At 44.8% G+C, this 22921-nt stretch overlaps 1 protein-coding gene across 4 annotated transcripts in view; it reads left to right on the top strand.

Annotated features, from left to right (window-relative positions):
* KIAA1328 (KIAA1328 ortholog) overlaps positions 1-15271 on the top strand; it is a 228982-nt gene extending 213711 nt beyond the window's left edge. For 3 of the 4 annotated variants that reach the window (XM_028524448.2, XM_028524446.2, XM_028524447.2), the window contains one exon: positions 14975-15271. In XM_028524448.2, coding sequence (XP_028380249.1) covers positions 14975-15185 — 211 coding nt within the window. In that variant the 3' untranslated portion in view covers positions 15186-15271. The remainder of the gene's footprint in view (positions 1-14974) is intronic. The other variant, XM_028524450.2, reaches the window with a different exon arrangement.
* Positions 15272-22921: the final 7650 nt, after the last annotated feature.

The following is a 22921-nucleotide window of genomic DNA, read 5'->3' as shown; positions in this document are numbered from 1 at the left end:
TTTGCTCCAGTCCCAAATTTCACAGTTTTTTCATTCTTTCATACTGCCTGAAACTTGGATTTGGTTGTGAGGTATCAACGCTAAGCCAATATAATTCTGGTTTAGGGTAGGAATCAAACTTACTTTAAGAGTTGGAATCTGTTTTATAACTTGATAAGAAGAATCTTAGCCGCTCAGAGAAGGGCAGGCGTTGTGGTTTCAACTGCGCACAACAAGCAGGTAGTGGTGCTTCCTTGCACTCGTGCCCAGAACCCTAACAGTGACTTTTTTTAAAATTAGACTTTATCTCCCCTACTCATTTACACAAATATTTTACGTACTCCACAGATCCCCCTCATGTACCCAGCAGGAAATGATAATGTGTTATTCTCCCAAAGGCGGAGAGATGGAAGCTAAACTGACACCTCTAACCTCAGACTGGAGCCCATAAGCACCACTTGGATTTATGTGGTGGGGTTCAGTAGCAGACCTCACTGCCTCCACACCAGAGCGTGTGTGAGTGAAGGCCACGCATGATGATGCTGACCGTACTCACTCACTGCCTGTCATCCATCCGGAATTATGTCAGACATGTCCAGATCTATCCACTTGTAATATATGTTCATACAAATTACTTATCATTGTAAGGTTTTTTTATTACTATGAAAACTCAGTTTCTTGTTAGTTCAGTTTATTCACTTAGATTCCTCATATGAGTGAAATCATATGGTCTTTCTCTGACTGGCTTATTTCACTTAGCATAATGTTCTCCAGTTCCATCCATACTCTGGCAAAGGGTAAAATGTTCTTTTTTATGGCCAAGTAGTAATGCATTGTGTAAATGTCCCATAGTTGTTTTAGTCACTCATCTACTGATAGACACTTGGGCTGTGACTGACTCTTAGCAGGATGACAGTGGTGTGAGGGTGGAGCAGTTAGGGGGTGGAGGGACTGAGGAAAAAGGACTTGTGGACATGGACAACAGTGTGGTGATTGCTGGGGGGCAGTATAAGAGGGATAAATGGTAATGGAAAGAAATACACAATAAATTTTTTAAGTAATAAAAAATTAAAATTAAAAACTCAGTTTCAAGACATTAAATAGAATTTCTCCTTAGGTCTTTCAAACAGCTTCCTAGAATGTTGGGTACTAGACCCAGAACTATCATTTTAGCTCTATCTAGTAACAGTTTACACACCACACATACACACAGTCAAAATAGCATTTGCTATATTTTTCCATTTGAGTAGATTGTAAATAACAAAACAGAACAAAACCTAATGAAATGATGCACATAAAATGATGACAATGAAAAGGAATAATCTGAAGACTTCAGAAAGGAATGGGTTGAATATGTTCAAAGAAACTATGAAGTTATAAATATGCCCTCTGTCCTCCATCTTTCATCAGGAGGATGAAAAGCCCAGCCAGTCTGAAGTGTTTTGTTTAAGTTGGGTTAATAATTGGAAATTCCTTGCCAGCAATGCATTACCACCAAGAATAGTTGAATGCATTGAAATTCTTATGTGTTTGATTAAAAGATGTTGCTTTTAATTAAACCATGATGCTGGGCTGTTGTTATAATTCCCACTGTTAAAAGCTATTAATATAATCATCCGTTTCTCTTGCACACACTATTTATAGAAGAAAACAGAAACAAATGGGCTAGGTAGAAATAATAGAGACATAGCATAATTCCAAGAAATGAATTCAGCCTAAGGAAATTTGTCAAAACATTCTTACCAGAGGAAGAACATACTGTCCTGGGAAAATGCACAACAGCTTATATTTACTAGTCACTTAGAATTCCAGTCCTTGGTTTTAGGAAATCTTTCTAAGTTGTAGGTGAAGGGATTATAAGAGCTATTTTGTTGTTCACACTTTTCTGTATTTTCCAAATGTTCTACAACAATGATATATCACCCACATAATTTTTAAAATAATATTTTAAAAGAAAACAAAGGACTCACATTTGTAGGACATAAACCCATTTCAAAATTTCATACTCTGAAGTTCCAAGAGTTGGAAAAACCCTAAGGTTACCCTTAGAACATATGACATAAATATGTTATTTCTTTGTTGAGCCAGCAGTAGGTGAGGATGCTATTTCCTTGGTGAGTTTTCTCCAGGGTACTGAACTCTGAAAAATGCTATGATTAGTGACATCTGTTCCACGTTCCCTGTTCCTGCTGTCCTGTCCCAGTTTTTAGCCTCACGAACTGACGTTTTAGAGTTATTCATTTGGCCCAAGTTCTTTAAGTTCCCTTAGTGTCCACATAAAGAAACACTGTTTAGTGTCACTTACTGTTCTAAACACTTAATGCTTTTCTAAAAACTCTTCCATATATGTTACCTAATAAAATCCTCAGAATCTTCAGAAAGTAAAGCCCAAAAAGACCATTTTAGAAGAGTTAAGAGCCCAGGTGTAATAATTATAACACCTAGGTTTATAGGCCAAGGTTTGAATGCTTGCTATGTGGTTTCGAACAAATCATTTAATTTAATCTATAAAATCGGGGTAACAATATCTCCCTCATAGGTTTGTCATGATGATTACACATAGTTTACATAAGTACTGAGCACAGACCTGGTATAAAGCTAAGTAGTAGCTGCCATTGCCGAACTCCCTAACAAGCAATAAGGTGTTCCGCCCTACCGTAGAGCTTCTTCTAAACCTCCGCCTGGCCTGTGGCTAGTCTGTTGCTTTGGTTTCTCAAGGCAAAATTCTTGCTGTGCAGATAGGTAGCATCACTTAGAGGAGAGGGCATTAGAATTCAAGTGCAAAGACCTGGATTCGTCAGTACCTGCCTCTACCACTTACTAGCAGCAAACCTTAACAAAGTCCGCTGACCACACAGAACCTGTTTTCCAGCCTTCCATCCCATCTGTCTGAACCTTACCCTTTGTTTGGAGATAAAGGAAAACATGCACATCTTATCTCCTGATTGCATGTTCACACAAAATAATGGAAAAAGTGAACGTTATTGAAATTAAATATTTGGTTTCACAGTCACATGGTTTAAATTTCTCTTCAGGACCTTGGGGTTTCGTGCTGGCCTGTAGTTTGGAAACAGTAAGCAGATGCACATGGCACCAAGCCGGTCGCAGCGAGGCACAGAGCAGTTCTGTGGGAGTCTCGGGCCTTCCCGCCTAACAGAGGACTGGGTACAATTTATGCTTCCTGAGATTATGCTCTGTGAACATGTGTTTACTGAAGGTTTTTTACGTTTTTACATGTAAGTGAAGTTGTGTCTGCAGAACTTTAGCTCTTACTTTATGGAGGACACCAGGAGAAAGACAGAAGAAAGGTAGCATCCAGAAATCCAAATTAAGATCATTAGCCATCTTGAAAAAGGTGATTGTTGTAGGCTTCATGCTTTGCCTTGGGTAAAAAGCTGGTAAGCATCACGCATGATGCAACCAAGAATGTAAATCAAAGACTTTGGCCCTGGCTGGTAGAGCTCGGTGGATTGAGTGCCAGCCAGCAAACCAAAGGGTCACCAGTTCGATTCCCAGTCAGGGCACATGCATGGGTTGTGGGCCAGGCCCCTGGTCAGGGGCTCTCGAGAGGCAACCACACATTGATGTTTCTCTCCCTCTCTTTCTCCCTCCCTTCCCCTCTCTCTAAAAATAAATAAAATATTTTAAAAAGACTTTGTCAGTAAGAACACTTATAATGGAGAAGACAGAGAATAAATGTAGTAAATGGCCATTGACTAACGTATCTTCAGTTCAGCTGCACATTCTTGTGTACTATTTCTATATTTGAATATGTGTGTGAATACATATACCAATTCTAACGTACAGGGGCCAGCATAAATAACGCCCCCGTTTATTACAAGATCATAAGCATGTAATTCTGTAACATAACAGTATTACACTCAAGCACACCATATGACATTTTAGGTGAACTGTTCAAATTAAAACCATAAATTATTACCCTACCAACCACACTCAAGCAGGCGTTCCTTCTGCCCAACCTGATAGAAGACTGCATGTTTCTCTGATGACCAGACACAGACTGTTACAGCCTGGCTGGGAAGTTCTGATTCATCCGCCCTATCCATCAGACATTGCACCTTCACATTTCCATTTATTTGGTCTTTACGAAGTTTTTTTAACGGGAAAAATTTCAGTTCCCTGGAATTGTGAACTGAAGGTACCTAGAATAGTACCTAGAACAATAGTTTTTGTTTTTTTTTTCTTTTTAATAAATAAGAATCATCCGATAATTTAATCTTTCTGATTGTTCTTGTCATTTTTTTAAAGATTTAATTTTATTTATTTTTAGAGAGGGAAGGGAGGGAGAAAGAGAGAGAGAGAGAAACATCAATGTGCGGTTGCTGGGGGTCATGGCCTGAAACCCAGGCATGCACCCTGACTGGGAATTGAACCTGCAACACTTTGGTTCACCACCCGCGCTTAATCCACTGAGCTACACCAGCCAGGGTGAACGATAGTTTTTTGCTCAAAAAGATAAAAGTTTTGAGAAGATGGAATTATGAAGTTGCCTGAAAGATGGCAGAAGGTAGTGGAACAAAACAGTGAATATGCTGTTCAGTAAAGTTATTAGTGAAAATGAAAAATGTGTCTTTTATTTTTACTTTAAAACTGAACAAACCTCTCGGCCACCCCAATAACTTAATGAAGGCTGGAAGGAAGTATCTCCTCTTGGGATGCCTGCCCTACCAGGTGAAGAATGGACTACTTACCACAAATGGCATTCTGTGTGGGCTTTCATCAGGATGCTTCTAAACACTCTCTGGTAATGAAGCCATGCCCTTCTCTATAGGTAGTTGGAGGCATGTACTGTGTCATCTAGCTCAGAGGTGAGTCCTCAGTCACTGTCCCTTCACTCCACCCACGTATGTTGTCCTCACAGCCTCAGCCCGTGCTGCTCCTAAAATAAAACCTCCCTGTAGACCAGCTGATACACCCCACACCCAACTCCTATCTTCTGGGCTTTGGCTGGAAAGAAGCCGACGAGGGTGGAGGGACCAGGTTCTAGGGAAAGCGGAAGCATTGCTTCATCTCAGCAGTGGATCATAACTATAACACAAACGTTGATTTACGAGGGAACAATCTAATTAGTGGCAGAACTAACATGGGAACTGACCCGAAACCGTTGGCATCCGTGGCTTCTCTGGACAGTGGGAGTCAGCGGATGGCTGTGACGCTCACAGATGAGCCACCGTCCACTGCCATTGTGGTTTCCCGTTGCCCCTCGTCCACGCCGCTGGAGCTCCGCTGCGTTTCCCGAGCTGTCCTCTCCAGTGAGTTGGTGCTTCACCACAGCTCACCCCAATCCTCTGTCTTCTCCTTCTGGATATAAATGCTTCTGTGAACAGCAAAGTGTTTCCACTGATGTACAAAATGTTGGTCACATGGCGTTGACTTCTCTTCCAACCAGAAGGCTTCACGCTAGTGCCGTAGCATGTATCATTACTTCACTGGCATTTTTTGTGTCAACGTGAAAATTTTAATTTCACGCCCTGCAGACTTCGTAGTTTTTTGTCCTCTCTCTGTTCCTGTTGTTGCATAAAGGGTAACTCCCTGTGTCACGTTCATTTTAGATTGAAAAAAGTAAAGTTTATCCACTCACGATCTCCAAACAGAGACAGAAAAAAAAGCTTTTACCTAAGGGAGAAAAAATAACTTTTCAGTTGATATGGATTTCCATATGGATGAGTGTGGCCTCAAGGGTCTAAAACGGAAAAACTTCTCTGTTACCATTAGATACTGGTATGATTTTATTAGTACAGATTATCATTAATTTCCTTATTGAACACAAGATATTCTCAAGTGTTTGGATATAAAAAAACAAACTGGGGCCAAGATCTTTTTTAACAAGTCATTGCTGGCAAAAAAATAACAAGAAAAGTTAAAACTTCTCCTTCACACAACTCTTTATTTGAAAGAGAGAAGAAAATGTTGTGATGAAGAAACCTGTGAATAAGGAAAAATCTGGCATACGTTAATAGCAAACATGGGGGAAACGAACCAGAATTTATTATAGACACTGGATATTTTATTTAAATGAATTTTTAATTAAATTAAAAGCTTACATATGGAAGTTTTTCATATCAGAGGTTTAAGATCAAAGATGTCACAGAATTAGAATTATGACTTTAAACCATAAACTATTTAACATTAACTTCTAAGAACTATGTTCATGTATTCTATAGAAATGATGAAATACTGGGTAATCTAAAATGAACTATTTCATTTTATTTTTTAATATTTATTTACTTTCTTTTTAAAGGGGAAGGCAGAAAGAGAGGGAGAGAAACATCGAGCCAGCGACCTTTCACTTTGCGAGATGATGCGGCCCAGCTGAGCCGCGCCTGTCAGGGCTTTTTCTCGCAACTACCCTCAGCCTGTGGTCCCAAAGCCAGGTGTAAACTGCTGAACCAGGTTAATGAGCTATGAAATGGACACCCAGCTTCTACCCCCTCATAAAAACAACCATAATCCTTTTTAGAGGACTGTGCATAAGGGTTAGGGAGGATCCTTTCAAGAATCTGTTTTCTAATAAGTTTTTTAAAAACGATACCAGTGATTTGGCAATAATCACTTAAGTACTTGTGCTTACTTGGGACAAGTGCAATGGTTTTATACATATTCAAAGAAACATTTAAATTACCTATAATTTTCCGTCCACTGTATATACTATATATACCACTGATAATATTATAGGTTTTTTTAAAGATTTTGTTTTCAGAGAGAGGGGAAGAGAGGGAGCAAGAGGGGTAGAGTCAGCAATGTGTGGTTGCCTCTCACGCACCCCCTACTGGGGACCTGGTTCGCAGGCCAGCGCTCAATCCACTGAGCCACACCAGCCAGGGCTATTTTAGTATTTAGTATACTTCCCTCCAATCCTTTTTTCTTTTGCTTCTTATACACTTCTCTTTCTTTAGACTAAGTTTTTCTTCTAAATTATAAACTAGCTGGAACTTTAAAAAGCAAAAACTCTTCTTTGTATTAACCATTCCATGAATGAATTAAAAAGAGGTAGGTGGAAATTGGTGGTGCTGGATAAAATTGCCTGAATTGGCCTATTAGCAGTGTTGATTATTGGAATGAAAATGTACATGTTTCTCTTGTAAGTTACCTTAGGAATGCTACAGTGTGATTCTGCTTCTGATAAAACTTTTCCTTTTTTTCCTTACTGGATCTATATACAAATTTAATCTGAAGTATAAATCTCTGCTATAAAATATATGACACTTTCCAAGCATGACTCCTACATCTCTTTGAGATGAGAAAAATATGTATTAAAGTTAAATCTCGCAATTAGATTGAATTTCTTGGTAGAGGAAAGAATGATTACATGGACTCTTCCTGGTTCAGGGTAAAGCGAGACAGAGGCGTTTGCTGGCGAGTGTACTCAGATTTGCTGGTTCCGGTCTACTTTGGCCGTTTCTGGAGCAGGGGCGACTTTGGCAAGCCAGCCTGCATCTGGAGCTCGAGCTAAGAAAGAATCTCTCTCCTGTTCTGAGTCTCTTTTCAGACAACAGAATAATGTTGGATTTTCACCTTAGCATAACCCACTTATTTATTTTTACTGTATTCCTTCCATGTATCATTCAGTTTGACCCAAACAAGGGATGTCAGGTTCAATTACTATGCTGGCCCAGGGCCAACTCTAATGAGCTGGGAGATCCTGCCTGGTCTTCCCATCAATCTTCTTCAGATTCACTCTTTCTTACTGACGCCTCCTGTGTTTCAATATCAGATTCATGGGACTTGTTCTTGTCATCCAGTTTTCTAAGTTCTTCCAGACTGGGACAGATAGTTGATCTATGTGGGTCCTTTTACTGCCAGAGCACTGGGAGACACCCAGTTGGCCTCGCAGTCTTGGTAATGCTCTGTTAAAACTCTGATTGTTTTCCCCTTCAGTTTCTGCTTTTCCCACTCCATGTGTTTACAGCAACCAAAATGTTTCCACTTTATTTGGCTATGCTAGCGTTCTCCTCTTGACTCTCTTTCCTTCTCCCTTTCTACAGAATTGTTCTAATTTTCTTAGAATCAATAAAGCCCATTGAAGGAAGTTGGAACAGTAAATCAGATATAGTTCCCTGCCGAGGGAACTTATTCCCACACCCCGGTCCCCAGTAACAAAGGAATGTGGGAGAACTTTAGGTGCACTCTGATTGCATCCTTCATCATGGTCTGGGCCAGAGGTATATTCAGGAGGAGAACATCCTGGTGACCATAGCACCAGTCCAACAGGGCTTGCATTTACAGTGTATTAGCTGCGCCCACTGCAGTGCCCAACTGTGCATTTAATAAGGGGGTCGGGCAGTTGCCTTTTTCAGGATACACCCTGTGTATTGTTGCCCTGAGTCACCCTAAGAGGCTGGATGTTCTCCCATCTCTAATTTTCATAGACAATGGCCAGTTGTACATTATTCCAAATATGCTTCTCCATGCAGCTGTATTAAAAATCAGGGAAACGGTCCCAGAGTTAACAGTCCTGACAAACCACTTAAGTAATGCCTTCTGGGAGCTATCTATACTATCAACAACGTAGGTGAGCCCTTTAACTATATATCCACCAGTTTCTGTTGTTTCCTGATTCTGCCCTCTGCCAACCTGGATCACCTGTTGTGTGACAAGAGGATGGAGAGGTAATTATTATCTTAAATTGGAAGAATCTCAGGTCTCTTCTTTCCAAAGAACTCCTGTTTCAGCTTGCTCACAATCAGTTCTAGTCTCCCCAGCCTCAGCTGTGGCATGAGAGCAGGCAGGACGCCTGAATTCGCAGCTCACCTGCCCCTGCTCCAGCAGCCCTAAATCCCTGCTTTGACGTGAGCCCGAAGAGAACAGAATTGGCACACACGTAGAGAAAGTGTTTGTGCGTGGGGGAGGGGGTGTGGAAGGGGCAGGGTGGTTTCTTTTCTGTTGTGTTGTTCTCCCTAATAGGTTCATATAAAGGTTAGAAAGTCCATCTATCTACATTGTCTTTCTCTTTGAAAGTACAAACAGTCATAAAACAGAACACTACCATTCAGTTTTATAAACTTAAATTTCAAACAACGCACTGATCAATTATTTATGTTATAGAATGTTTTCAATAATGTGTAACCTAAAATGGAATGAATGCATATCCGTGCATGTCCTGAACTTTGTAAAGTGCATGCTAATAAACAGGTAACCCAGCAGCACTTCCGCCTGGTGTAATTTACAGGGCAAGCGCTTCTCCCTCGGTTCTGGTTTCTGCTGCGGTGTGTTCCCCAGCGGTCGGCACACTGCCTCAGCAACCAGAGCCCAGCAGGGAACCTTCTTTGACTCCACGCTGCCTGACAGTGCTTCTCTCTCGGTGTAACCAACGTTGGGATCTATAAATTTCATTTGTCGTTTTGGCTTCCAGCCACACTAAATTAGGCTTTAATTCATAATTAGTAGGAAGTCACAATTCCATAGAAAAGAGAACATTTTATATTAAATGGCTATTATCTAACATCATGATTTCACAAAATGATTAAGATGCTAGAAAATAATTAAGCTATCTTAAGGTTGCCAATACTTAAAGTGCAGGCATAGGGAGGAGAGGTGGTAATTTTTTTTAATATGTGTGTAGCTTCTGCTACAATGACAGAAAGAAAAGAAATTACTTTAAATAATTTTATTTTTATAGTTGTACAAATTATCAGATTTGTCCAAATTTGCCTTGTAGATCAGAATCTCTGAAATCACATACAAAAAAAATTTTGCATAGTGATTTTTTTTATCCAAATTTCCAAGCAACAACAATAAAAAGCCCAGAGTGGGCAGCTCATGAACCTTGAGCCGTAGGAGGCACGGAAGAAGCCTGGGGAGCTGGCAGAAGTCTGTTCTGTCCCGGCTGGCGTCCCTGTGTGAAGGCTGCACTCAGGACCGACAGCCACGAGAGGACACGGCACAGGTCCAGGCCCCGGGCCCAAACTCTTGGAGCCAAATGTATTTCAGAATTCACAGTTATTTTGTGATGTCATAAATGCATTCTTTTTTATATTTTTTATTGTTATGTGTTGGTTTCAGGTGTATGGCTAGTGGTCATAAAATCATATACTTTACGTAGTGTTCCCTCAGTATTCCCAGTACCCCAGCTGGCACCGTTCATAGTTATAGACCATACATCCTAGCCTTTACTTACTTCCCCACGACAATTTCATAACTACCAATCTGTGCTTCTCCGTCCCTTCGCCTCTCTCCCCCAGAGCCCCAAGCCTCCCACCCCTCTGGCAGTCACCAGTTCTCTCTTTGTACCTGTGCGTCTGTGTCAATTTTGTTTGTTTGTTTTGCTCTTTAGATCCCACCTATAAGTGAAATCATATGGTATTTGTCTTTCTCTGACAGACATTTCACTGAGCATAATACTATTTAGGTATATCCATGCTGTCAGAAATGATAAGATTTCATTCTTTTTTATGGCTGAGTAGTATTTCATTGTATATATGTACCACAGCCATTTTATCCACTCATCTGTTGACGGGCACTTGAGTTTCTTTCAGAGCTTAACTATTATAAATAACTCGGTGAACAAAGGTACGCATATATTCTTTCAAATTAGTGTTTTAGGGTTCTTCAGATAAATCCCCAGAAGTGGAAACACTAGGTTGTAAAGCAGGTTCATTTTCAATTTTGAGGAAAGTCCACATTGTTTTCCACAGTGGCTGCACCAGCCTGCATTCCAGCTAACAGTGCACTAGGGTTCCCTTTTCTCCACATCCTCTCCAACACTTACCATTTGTGGGTTTACTGATGATAGCCATTCTGACAGGCGTTTTACTAGTCATCCTCATTGTGGTTTAATTTGCATCAGAATTCACAACTTTTTAAGGTAACCCAATGCATGTAACATATGGGATACAGTATAAGGTATAATTACTCATATAAAATGGAATAAAAAACTGATTTTTTTAAATCCTCACCCAGGAATATGGGTTTTTTTTATTGATTTTAGAGAGAGAGGGAGAGAGACAGAAAGAGAAACATCAGTGTCAGAGACAAACATCAACTCGTTGCCTCACGTATGCGCCCCTGTGGGTTTGTGGGAGAGCACACCCACAACCTAGGTGTGTGCCCTATCTGGGGGTGGAACCTGCAACTTTTTGGCGTGTGGGATGATGCTCTAACCAACTGAGCCACCCAGCCAGGGCAAGAATATTAATTTGGAGCTATTACCAGAAATACCATAGTAGAGTTATGATTAGAACTATAAGGATGACTAAGATATTATTCTCCTTGAATAACTATTCAATCTTCAGAAATGAAGATTTCCAAATTCTTCTATAGTCACTTCCAGTGACTCACTTTGTAACTGTTTCTCACTGATGTGTGAAAAGCCATGCCACTTAAAATACATAAAATAGGATGGTCATCTATTGAAAATATGTATACAGATGAATATAGCTCATCCAAAAGTATCTAGTTACAGCTTTGTTTAAATGGTAATGATTCATCAGGGTAACAGCTTCATCAACATGGTCCACTTTTTAAAGCCCCAACACAATAGATGATCCTGACTTCATAGATTTGGAGATTGGAACCACAAAATTGGCGTAGAGATAGGAGTCAGACTTTCGAGCCAGCGGAGTTATAGTTTAACTGGCTCTACAGAACTAATAACATTAAGAAGGCGAAAGAGAATTTATAGGACCTCTTAACTTCTCCAGTCCCTGTGCCAGAATGATGTCTGAGCTCTCCGCGCCCTTATTCATGGACTGCAGGGACTGGTGGGCATGATTGTAAGAAAAAAGTTCTTATCACCCGGGGATCCCTGATGCATATCTGAATTCATTATCTCGGAAAGGAAGATAGATTCTAGATCTCTGTGAACCTGGCTAGTTTATGGCACAGTAAAAGCAAACCTAATTAAGCTATTTTATCTGAGATTTCGTAAAACCTGCACTGTGTCTTCCTGTATTATTTCTGTTCCTTGAAGCAAGTTATGGTGACATTATCTGTGTGGATGTAGTAGAAAGGAAGTTCAAGAAAAGCCTACTGTAAAGGAAATGTTTTCGAGCAAATTGTCCTTAAATCAACACTAATTACCAAATACTGATTTTTCCCCCTTAAGATAACAGAACAGGAATGCTAAATACAAAATTTAGCTAGAGTAAGATAATAAAAGCTATGGGGATTCTTTTAAATTAGAGCAGTGGCACATCCATAAAGCAGAACCCTGCAGCAGTTTGCCCGAATTGGGTAGATCTATCTGAACAATTGCAGGACAGTCTCCAAAACAATCTGTTAAGGGAAAAAAGCAGACCATAGATCAGTACATAAGCATCGCTCAATTTAAGTTTTTAAATACATGTGTGTTCATTTGTATTGCACATACATGCATATAATTATACAAAAAAAAAAAAGATTTGGAAGCTTATACGAGGTCTACCCAGAAAAAGTCTAACTATTGTTAGTAGAACAAGAACAGTTTGCACGATGTTAATGTAATCTGGCAGCATAGGAAAGTGGGTGAGAGTACACATGTGTAACAAAGACGATTTCACTGTACCAGTCAGTGGGGGCAGTGAACGCCGTTGAGTGAGCATGTGTACTGTGTGGCTGTCACATTCAAGATGACTAAGTGAGTAGAGCAATGAATCTGCATCAAATTTTGCATTAGGCTTGAACACTCCTCCACAGAAACTATTCGGATGATTCAGAAGGCCACAGCCATGGGCAACTGGTAATTGGCAGATTCATGACGACTGTGTGCCCGCTCCTGCATCACACACATCTCGTGTAGAGTTTTTTTTGTGAAACATCAAATCCCCCATGTGACTCAGCCACCCTACAGCCCATATTTGGCACCCTGAAACTTCTGGCTTTCCCCAAAACTAAAAGGGAAGAGATTTCAGACAGTCAATGAGATTCAGGAAAACACGATGGGGCAGCTGATGGAGACTGGGAGAGCTGTGTGAGGTCCTAAGGTGCCTGCTTTGAAGGGGACTGAGGCGTCGTTGTCCTACATACAGTGTTTCTTTTTTTTTTTAAGAGTTCTTTTTTTAATATATTTAATTTACTTATTTATTTATTTTTAGAGAGGGAAGGGAGGGAGAAAGAGAGAGAAACATCAATGTGCAGCTGCTGGGGGCCGTGGCCTGCAACCCAGGCATGTGCCCTGACTGGGAATCGAACCTGCGATGCCTGGTTCGCAGCCTGCGCTCGATCCACTGAGCTACACCAGCCAGGGCAGTGTTTCTTGTATCTTGTATCTTCTTCAATAAATGTCTCTATTTTTCACATGACATGGCTGGATACCTTCTGCACAGACCTTGTTTACTAAACTGTTTTCAGTGCTCTGTTGGAAAGGTAATGGGGTTTGCATTTGGTTGGAGGACAGAGTGTTGAGAGGACTTTCACTTTTTTTTGTATAATTCTGTGTGTTTCAGTTTTTATAATGGACACATGCGTATATCTGAACAATTTTAAAATGTTTAAGAAAACAAACGTGACAAAGTAGTGTAATTCGCACTTCATTGTGGACTTGACATTAAGGACACAGTGACTCCTGCTCTTGTATTATTGCCAGTGCAACGAAGGAGGAAGACATTGAACAAATAAACCCATATAAATAAATAATTACAAATTGTGATAAATGCTATGAAGTAAAGGAGCAGATTATTATGAGAAGAAAACTAATCGGGGCAATCTATTTTAGATAATGAGGTTAAGGAAGTCCTTTCTGAAGCAGTGATACTTCGGTTGATATCTAGTAGGGTAAAGAATAGTTATCCAAGCCCCAAAGGCAAGGACAGTAAAAGCAAAAATAAATGAGTGGAACTGTATCAAACTAAAGGTGTTCTACACAGCAAAAGAAACCAACAAAACAAAGAGGCAGCCAACGTAATGGGAGAAGATATTTGCAAACAATACATCCAACAAGTGGCTAATATCTAAAATATGTAAAGAATTCACACAACTCAACAACATCAACAAACAATCCAATTAAAAAATGTGCAGAGGACCTGAACAGACAATTTTCAAGGAAGACATAGAGATGGCCAGCAGATGTATGAAAAAAAGTGCTCAATATCACTAGCTAAAAGGGAAATGCAAATCAAAACCACAATGAAATACCACCTCTCATCTTTTAGAATGGCTATTAACAATAAGATAAGAAATAACAAATGTTGGAGAGGAAGTGGAGTAAAGGGAACCCTTGCGCACTGCTGGTGGGATTGTAAATTGGCGCAGCCACTAAGGAAAACAGTACAGAGGGTCCTCAAAAAATTAAAAACAGCAATCCCTCTTCTGGGTATCTACCCCCAAAAATGTGAAGACACTCATAAAGATATGTGTACCCCATATTCATTGCAGCATTACTTATAATAGCCACAACATTATAAAGAACCCGTGGCCTTTGGCAGAGGGTGGCATAAGGAAGGCGTGGCGCATATCTACAGTGGAATACTACTGGGCCATAAAAAAGATGAAATAGTGCCATTTGTGACAGCACAGGCAGATCATGAGAGTATTGTGCTAAGTGAAAGTCAGAAGGAAGAGGACAAGAACCATATGATTTCACTCGTGGGGTATAAAACAAAAAGCAACTAATGAGCAAAACAAAAACACAAACTCACAGACACAGATAACAGAATGGTGGTTGCCAGGGAGGGAGGGGAAAAGAATGAAGAGGCTAAAGGGGGCCAAATACATGGTGACGGAAGGAGGCCAGGCTTCCGGTGGTGAGCACATAATGCTGTATTCTAAAGTTGTATACCTGAAATTCACATGATGTTATTAACCAGTGTTATCCCAATAAGTTGAATAAAAAATGTTTAAGATTAAAAGAGCAATGTTAGAAGTCAGCAGAGGAGGGGAGCTCATGGACTGACAGCAGGGCCTTCTGGCGTCCGCCTTCCCTGACGTTCCCCTCCAGGGCCCTCCTGCACACGGGGTGATCTGTGATCCGGCCCCTGCCCTGGGCAGCCCGCCACTGTGGGCTCCTTGGACCCTAATGTGCTGGTCTGATCGTTTTCTGTCTGGGTTGTATGTGTTACAGGTACGAGACATCGCTGTTGGATTTGGTTCAGTCCCTGAGCCCGAAGTCTGCTTCCAAACCCCAGCCCCACCCCTCCAGAGAAGCCCGGGCCTGGAATCGCAGAACTTGCCGACTCAGTTCTCTAAAATCGACCCGGAACAAGATGGGGGCAGGCAGGACCCCTGAAGACTTGGAGGAGAATCAAATCCTGGAAGATATCTTTTTCATTTGACGCCAAAGCACTTGCTGCAAAATTTCCATCAGAACCTGTGGGGTTTGTAATATACTGATCTAGGATTTTAAAATTTTTGATCACAAGTAATTGTGTCTCTCCTTTCACAGGGCCCTATCTCACTAGCATCTGTCACGTGTCGAATATAGAAATCACCCCAACAACCCAGGGTGCTTCTGACCAGACATGAAACGCACTTGGGGGAGACGGGTGGTGTCTTCTCCAGGCCGAGCGGAGATGGGACATCAACACAGGACACTGTCTGCGTGACAGGGGCCATCGCATATTCAGCTTCGTTTTGAATTTCCTCAATATTTTGCTGGAAAGGACCCGCTTTTTTTTTTTTTTGACACAAGGAAAACCTACCCACTGAAAGATCCCTCTAATTTAAAAGCAGCCCCTTGTAACAAGCAGTTTCATAAGGAGAGACCCTTTCACCTCTCCACCTGTTCTCCCACCACCTATCTCTACCTAAGTGTGGTCATTTAACTGAAGTTGGAGTTGGGGCTGTCGTTGTCACAAGCAACACTGAAGGCCAAGTGTGAGTCAGGCTCAGTAGTCATCATCCTGGCAGGTGCTCCCCCGGTAAGCAAAAGGGCTCAATGGGCTAAAGAGAGGGAGGGACCCGCCCCCCAGCCCTGGGAAACTGGCATTAAATCACACAAAAGTGACTACACTGGTGGAAGCAGAAGCCTGAAACACTTTTTCCACCATCCATCAATTTTCCTGAATAGATAAGAGCATTCTCTCAGTATTTTCTGTTGACCTGAGTGTCCATTTCACTTGCCCTTGTGAACTTCCCATGGTTGTGTCTGGAGAAGGTGCTATTCGAGGGCCAGTAGCACCAGCTCTGGAAAGGCCGGCCCCTCCTCTTTTCCCAGAGTATCCAAGGCCCGGGGTTGACCAGGCTTTGGGTATGCCCTGCCTGGGGCTACTGTTCCGTGCCTCCAAAGAATCTCCACTGCCCCCAAGCAGAGCCTCCCCTGCTTCCCACCAGGCCTCTCCTTGACCCCAAGAAAGCCTGCAGCAGAATTAACATTTGAGCTCACTCTCTTCAGCAGAGCTCTTGAGCTCGTCCTCCCTCTGACAGCGGGCTCTAGTGGCCTCTCAGCCTGTTGGGCTGTGTGTGGACCTCGTAGCACCAGTGAGTTTAAAATGTTCCAGCCGTTGGAGTGAGGGGACATACATCGTCCCAGATGTGCATTACTTGATGACTCTGTTTGATCTGGATGGCGTTGCTTTTATTTTCTCTCTTTTTCACCAACCCTGGGCTTGAACTAGGACCAGGCATCTGTCATCCAACCAAGGTCAGACCCCCTAGCCTGCATGGCTTCCCCGAATTCTTTATCGAAACTAGGTTATTCCGGCCTACAAAAGCCTTGCTGAGTAACTTCCTTGTCTAGAGAGCTCTAAGTCTCATTGTCTCTTCAGGCCAGGCCCTGTCACCGCTCTGCAGCCTTCTGCACTTGGGCTCTTTTGTGCTTTGGAGGAGAGAAGAATGGCGCCTGCCACTACCATACCCTTGATCCAAAGTACATGGAAGGTCAGGGCTCACCAGCTGTAGCCATTCACCTGAAAAGTTGAAAAGGCACTGCAGGTGACAGTACCCTTTTCAAGTTCGCCCCGGTGAGAGTAAGCTTCATCCCATTTCAGAAAGCTTTTTGAAAACGAAATTTTCCTTGGTGTAATAAAACTGGGGGGCCATCTTCCCAGTTAAAGGCAGGTCTCCAGAACCGTGTTTTTCTTGCCCTGAGTATCATGACCGCCCGTCTCACACCCACCTCCCCGCAGTCGTTGGTAGCCGCACTCGCACATCCGGGCAGCGGCGTTCTTCCTGCCCCAGAGGGGCGGCCAGAGGACGGGCCCCGACGAGAGCTGTGCTTTCTTTCAGAAAGAAGCTCGTTTGCCTTTAAAGGATCACAAGCAAGCTCTAAACTGAAGGCTTTGGGGGTCACAGGCCACAGAATGCAGTTTCATTGTTCCTTTACTTCCCCTGAATGAGCAGTTTGGAAGAGCAAAGATGGGTTTTCAGCAGAGCCTCAGTCAAAATGTTTCATGTGCCACATCCCTCCACGATTTGCCTTTCTCTGTCCTGTGGTCATTTCCTGGGCGAATTTGTGTCTAAGCTAACGTTTTCATTATCAATTGAAGCGTGTATGTTAAGATTTTAATGTGTCTTACTTTGAGATGTGTATATGTACGCATATGTATATATATATATATGTGTGTGTGTGTGTGTGTGTATGTAAATGAAAAGGTTTAAACGAAAAGCCTGGGAGCTTAACTGCAGACTGACCGGCCAAGAGAGGCCTGGCGCACAGGAATCTGCCCTTCCTTTCTGTGAAGTGACCGGTTGGGATCTGCTTGCCCAGCCTCCAGGCACTTCCCCAAAACAAGACTGAACACAGATTGGAGGTGCTGCAGGTGATGCCACACATTGCCCCTCCCCCCCCCCCGCCCACCCTTGTGAAAGAGAACAACCAGTCGATGTTTGCAAAATGGAAAAGGACAGAGTGTGTCCACTGAAGCTGTCTAAGTAGTGCCCTAAGTGCTTGATTTAGAAAGCCTAGGCTAATCAAGGAAAAATGTTTGCCAACAGTCACCCTTCCAGGAGTCACGCTCGCTCTGGTTTTTCCAAACCTGACCCCCACAGTGGGGACTTATCTAGAGTGCCCCAGATATCGTGGGGAGGGAGGGCTCTCCTCCTTCGGAACCACTCTTTCCACTTGGCCCTGCTTCCAGCACGTGGCTCGTGCCAGATTTGCTTGTCAGAGGCTCTGGGGAGGGGCCCAGCCTGAAGGAGCAGAGCTGGGATGAGGTCCATGGTCACGGTCCTTAGGGAGCTGGAGGCCTGGCACACTCCTCTCAGCTCACGTTTTATCCCCACCTCAGAGTGCGCTGTTTTTAATGTGGGTGACTGTTTATAAATGTGTGAGATTTTAGGTTAATAAATTATCTCTATGGCTGTTTTCCCCATGCGGTTTTGATCCTGAATTGTGCTCTGAATATCCCTCCTCAGGTCAGTGGGCACAGCTTGAAAGTAAGAGCAGAGCTCCACGTTATCCAAATGTTACTTCCCTCAGTCCGTGTTAGAGCAGCAGGAGCTCATGGGCACCTGAAAGGTGAAAGAACAGGCTCTCCTGGCTGACTCCAGCGCACTCCCACACACGGACACCACGCCTCTTCTAGGCTGTGTGGTTGCTGGCACGGAAGGTTCTATGTGCCTGAGTGCCTTCTATGTGCCTGTCCCCTGCTCAGCAAGGGTGCACTGTTTGAGCTGTCTCAGACGGGAGAATGGCCCTGCCTGGTTGGCTTTAGGTGTTGAGAGAATGCAGGTGAGGGCCTGAGTGATGGAATGCCCAGTTCTGAGATCACACCTATGGGTTCAGCTAAGGTAGCTAGACACCCTGTCCTGCCCCCTGTTCCCCACGCCAGCCTGGCATCTTCACCTGAACTCGGAGACTGCGCAGCTGCCCCACAGAGGCAGAGGTGGCAGGAATAGAGTCACCACGCAGCCAGCTTCCAAACTGAAGATGAAATAAGTTTTCCCCCAGTTGTCAGAAGGTTACCCTTGAGTTTAGGAATAAAACTGGGGATGAGTGCGGTGAGGGTGACACCCTAGTCCTCAGAGGAAGAATGACCTGGCAGCTGGAGAACCAGTTTCTTAAATTAGTTGCCAATTTCATGGTTTCTCTGTGTGGCTGTTAATGGTGGGTTGTTTCTAAGCCCCTCGGGCCCCCTTGGCCCTTTCAGAGGCGGGACCTTCTAACCCCTCAGGCTTCAGCTTCACAGCTCTTTCCCTCCCTGCACACCTCACCACACGCACTCGGAATTGAGTAGGCTCCCAGAAAATGCTCAGGGCCTTGTCTACCCCATGGACACCATAACCTCTCCCCCCTCTAGAGTCACAGAACTCAATGGATGGGGTGGACCTTGTTGCCCATATAATTTATCAGTTTCACATACACATGAAGAGTTCGGAGAAAAGTGACGTGTCTGGGCTCCCACGTCCTGGCAGCGGCAGGTCTGGCTGTCAGGCTGGTGCCCTCCCGCCCACGGCATGTCACTGCCTTGGTCCAGTGTTCCAAGATGAACGTCTTAGAATTTCCACAAGGACTGACCATTCCTTCCACCCCCACCTCAGAAGTGAGCCCTCACAGGCCACACGGCCCACAGTGAGGAAGAAGGTGGCATGTCCACTCCTGGGGGCCTGTAGGGGGATAACCCTCCAGGAGCGAGCGCCACCATCTGGACCTCTTTGTGTCTGTGCGCGTGGAGCCCGTGGGAAGGCTGTCTAAAGCCACATCCCTGGGGAAAGACAAATCTCTGCAGCAGCATAATGCACGTGACTGCCTTCTCCAAACAGTAAAGGTTGTAATTGCCGTGGTTAACCTCTTCTGAAAATACAGTGGCCAAATGAGGAGGAGGCCTACTTTGGGTGGTGGGGGTGGTGGGTATACTAGTGAAACCAGTAGGTCGGTACTTGGGCGTCCAGTAGGAATGGCCTGTGTCAGGACCTTCAGGGGACGGTCTCCTCTGTTTGGCTTCTTGTGGCCCAGGATGCTCCTTGGCACTGTCCCCAGACTTTCCCCTCACGGGACAGTGGTCATGGGCACATGTTTTCATTCCTCCTGGCAGGTACTCAGGAGTGGGTTTGCTGGTCGTATGGAAACTTTTTGAAAGACTGCCAGGCTGTTTTCTAAAACAACTTGACCATTTCACATTCTCATCAGCAGAGTTTGAGGGTCCGTGGACACTTCCTACTCTCCTCTAATCTCCTCCCTTTCGCTCATCATTGCCACTATGGGGGGTCAGCACTTGTCAACCCTCTCTTCTCCTCTCTGCTCTGCCTGCAGCCCACAACTCCTGGCCATCTCCCACAGCCTCACAGCTCTTTTTGGCCTCTGTGGCTTTCCTATGTCCTGTTCTTTTGGATGAATCTGCTTCCACGTTTCCTGAGGCATCATTATAGACGCTCTTTTGGCTCCGGCAGTGCTGCCTAGGGTCCCTGTTACAGCCCACCTGCAGCTGCACTGTGTGGTCCTGTGTGTGGTCCTCCCCATTAGAACACTGTGCGCCCAACTAGAACATATCTGGCCTTGGAGTCCACCCAGCCTCACCACGCATGAGCTGCTTGCCTTTAGGCAAGTTACATTTAACCTCAACTATAATAGTTTATAAAATGATTCATAAGAATGGAGGTGATAGTTCCTACCTTACAAGTCCGGTGCCCCAAATGCTGGCCTAACGCTGGAGGAAAAGCCAGAATGACAAGGCCGAGCTCTCCCCGAAAGCAGGGCTAAGCCAGTGTCCAGGGGGACAGAGAGGCATGAGGGGGCTGCGGGCTGCTTGTATGTGGAGGAAACAGAAGGCCCCGGAGGAAAGAGCAGTGTTGGAGTTTGTGAGAAAGTGGAAGGTTGACAAGAAGACCGGGCTCTGCCTGAGGTCCGGAAAGGGCCCCCACACTGGCTGCCCTGTCCCCACTGCAGTGCACAGCGGGGCAGCCTCGGCTGGTCCCTCCTGGCCACCACCACACGGACAATTGCCCGATCACAGCCAGGATGCCCAAGGCCCACTGGGCTTCACCTGTTCTGCAGGTGTAAACCGTGGTTGTTTCCTCCTCATCCTTCTCTCCCCCACACGTCAGCCTTTTAAGTGCTGAGGGCCCGGAGGAGGGGAAGTTCTCTGGCTTCTTGTGGCTGCCAGTTGAGACAGTGAACTTCACAGCCCAGTTTCAGCATTCCTCCCCCCGCCCCACCCCGAGCCGGAGGTGATTTAAGCTTGTTGGATTTATATAACATTGAGAAACGGTAAACTGTGTAAATGTGCTATGTTTTTCAGGGACAGTTATTTATGGAGGGGCATCCTTAACTCAAGTGCAGCAGTGTTAAATCATTATAATAAATTCATGCTATTCAGACTTTCTTACATTGTAATAAATTTTTTCTAAGCATGAATGAGGAGATATTCCTCTAATATACCATTATGTATTTCTTCTCAAAATGACATAGCTTACTATATCAACTTGGAGAATAACAGAAGGAGATTTACTGCTTTGGAGAAAAAAATAGTTGAGTAGCGATGAATTTGAGAAAAGGACTTGGGACCACTGACCCCAGAAGAATTTCTCCTGCTTCCCTGCTTGCTTCTTCCCCCCAAGGAGCAGCAGCACATGCACTCGCCGCAGGGAGGGCCTGGCCACGGGTGCGCCCCCCGAAATGTCCCAGCTGAGCAGAAGAAACTTTGAGCAGAGAAATGGGACCAGGGACCCTAGGGGACTCTGTCGGGTCCCACTCAGGAGGAGGTGTCGGAGTGGGGCGCTGTCAGAAATGAAAACTCTTTCCCCATGATGTGAAATTTCTTCCGAAAGCATCAGCCACCCAGCACGCAGCTGTCTGTCATCACCTTTCTCACCTCACTCCTCACCTGGATGCCCACATGGACTGGGAATTCATAGCTTTCACCAGATTCTCACAAGAATCTGTAATCCAAAAGTTCAGGAATCGCTGGTATTTGCTAAAACCTGAAGCATTTTTGACTGTCCTCTATGTATCCATACCAGGCAGAGTCCCGCAGCAGCCGGAGCTGTGTGAGCTGCAGGCAGGGTTCTTGGAGGCCCGTGCAGCCCCTGGGAGGGGGACTTCAACCAGAACTTTCCCAGGAGATGGGACATTTGAGCTGGGTCAGGACAGGGAGAAGGGTGGTGATCCAGGCAGAGGAACAACATGTCGAAGGCATGGAGACCGGGAGCCCCAGGGGAGTGAGCTCACGGACAGGCCAGAACGCTAGGCTGGTGTTGAGACTCGGAGGAGCAGCAGGGCCCAGTGGAAAGAGGCCTGCACTGATCCAATACTTGGCAAGTTTCTAGCTTCCCTAGTGCTCCGTCAGAGGCTCTGCCACCGTAGCTGTGTGACACTGTGCAAGTCTCCTCACCATTGCAAACTCGATGCCTGTGTCTGCAAAATGTAGATAGCACGTGTAGGCACACCTGCCTTACCAGGCCCAGTCCCCGCGGGGGGCGGATGAAAGGAGGCTCCTGCACCTGCTGCATAAACAACTGCAAAGCACTTTAAACATATCAGGTGTTTTCACAATTGATCTGAGGGCTGGCGCGGGGCCGGCGGGTCCTTGGAAGCATGGGGAGTTGGGGATTCTGTGCCAGCCAGGCAAAATTCAGCCTGCCAGCTCCCAACCCTTGCTGCCTACCACTGCAGTCCCCACCTCAGGCAGCACTCCCAGCACCCTCGCTGGCCTCCAGAGGAACATTCCAGGGCACGGTTCCCCAGTTTCAGAATGTCGCTCCCCTCTGTTTCTCCCGCCAGCCTGGGCTGCCTTCCCACCTCATCCCCTGTGCAGGGTGCTGGTCTCCCCCACCTCAACAGCCCTGACTCTCGAGGCCCCAGCCTGAGGACTGTCAGGAGGAGGCAAAGCCAAGAGCCACTCCAGAGTGGGGACCCCTGGGCTGTGGCCCACCTGCCTCCCTAAGGGTCCTGTGGGTCGCCCACACCCTCCCTTCTCCCCATCTCCACCCCAGCCTCCTCTGTCCACCTCAGTGTTTTCAAACCGGTCCCTTCTCTCATCAGAACTGGAGAGGATGTTGTTTTCTCCTTTCACCAGACAGACTGCTTCAGGGGTGGGGACAGCCACCCCCAAGGCTAGCCAGGGCTGGAAGCATTTCACAGGAGGCCATGCAGCCCCCTCCATGGCCTTGTCGCGCTGCCCTTGACACCCACTCC

Source organism: Phyllostomus discolor, chromosome 9 (genome assembly GCF_004126475.2).
Source record: "Phyllostomus discolor isolate MPI-MPIP mPhyDis1 chromosome 9, mPhyDis1.pri.v3, whole genome shotgun sequence".
NCBI lineage: Eukaryota > Metazoa > Chordata > Mammalia > Chiroptera > Phyllostomidae > Phyllostomus > Phyllostomus discolor.
The sequence above is the reverse complement of the archived record's forward strand: the minus strand, read 5'-3'. Positions and strand labels throughout refer to the sequence as shown.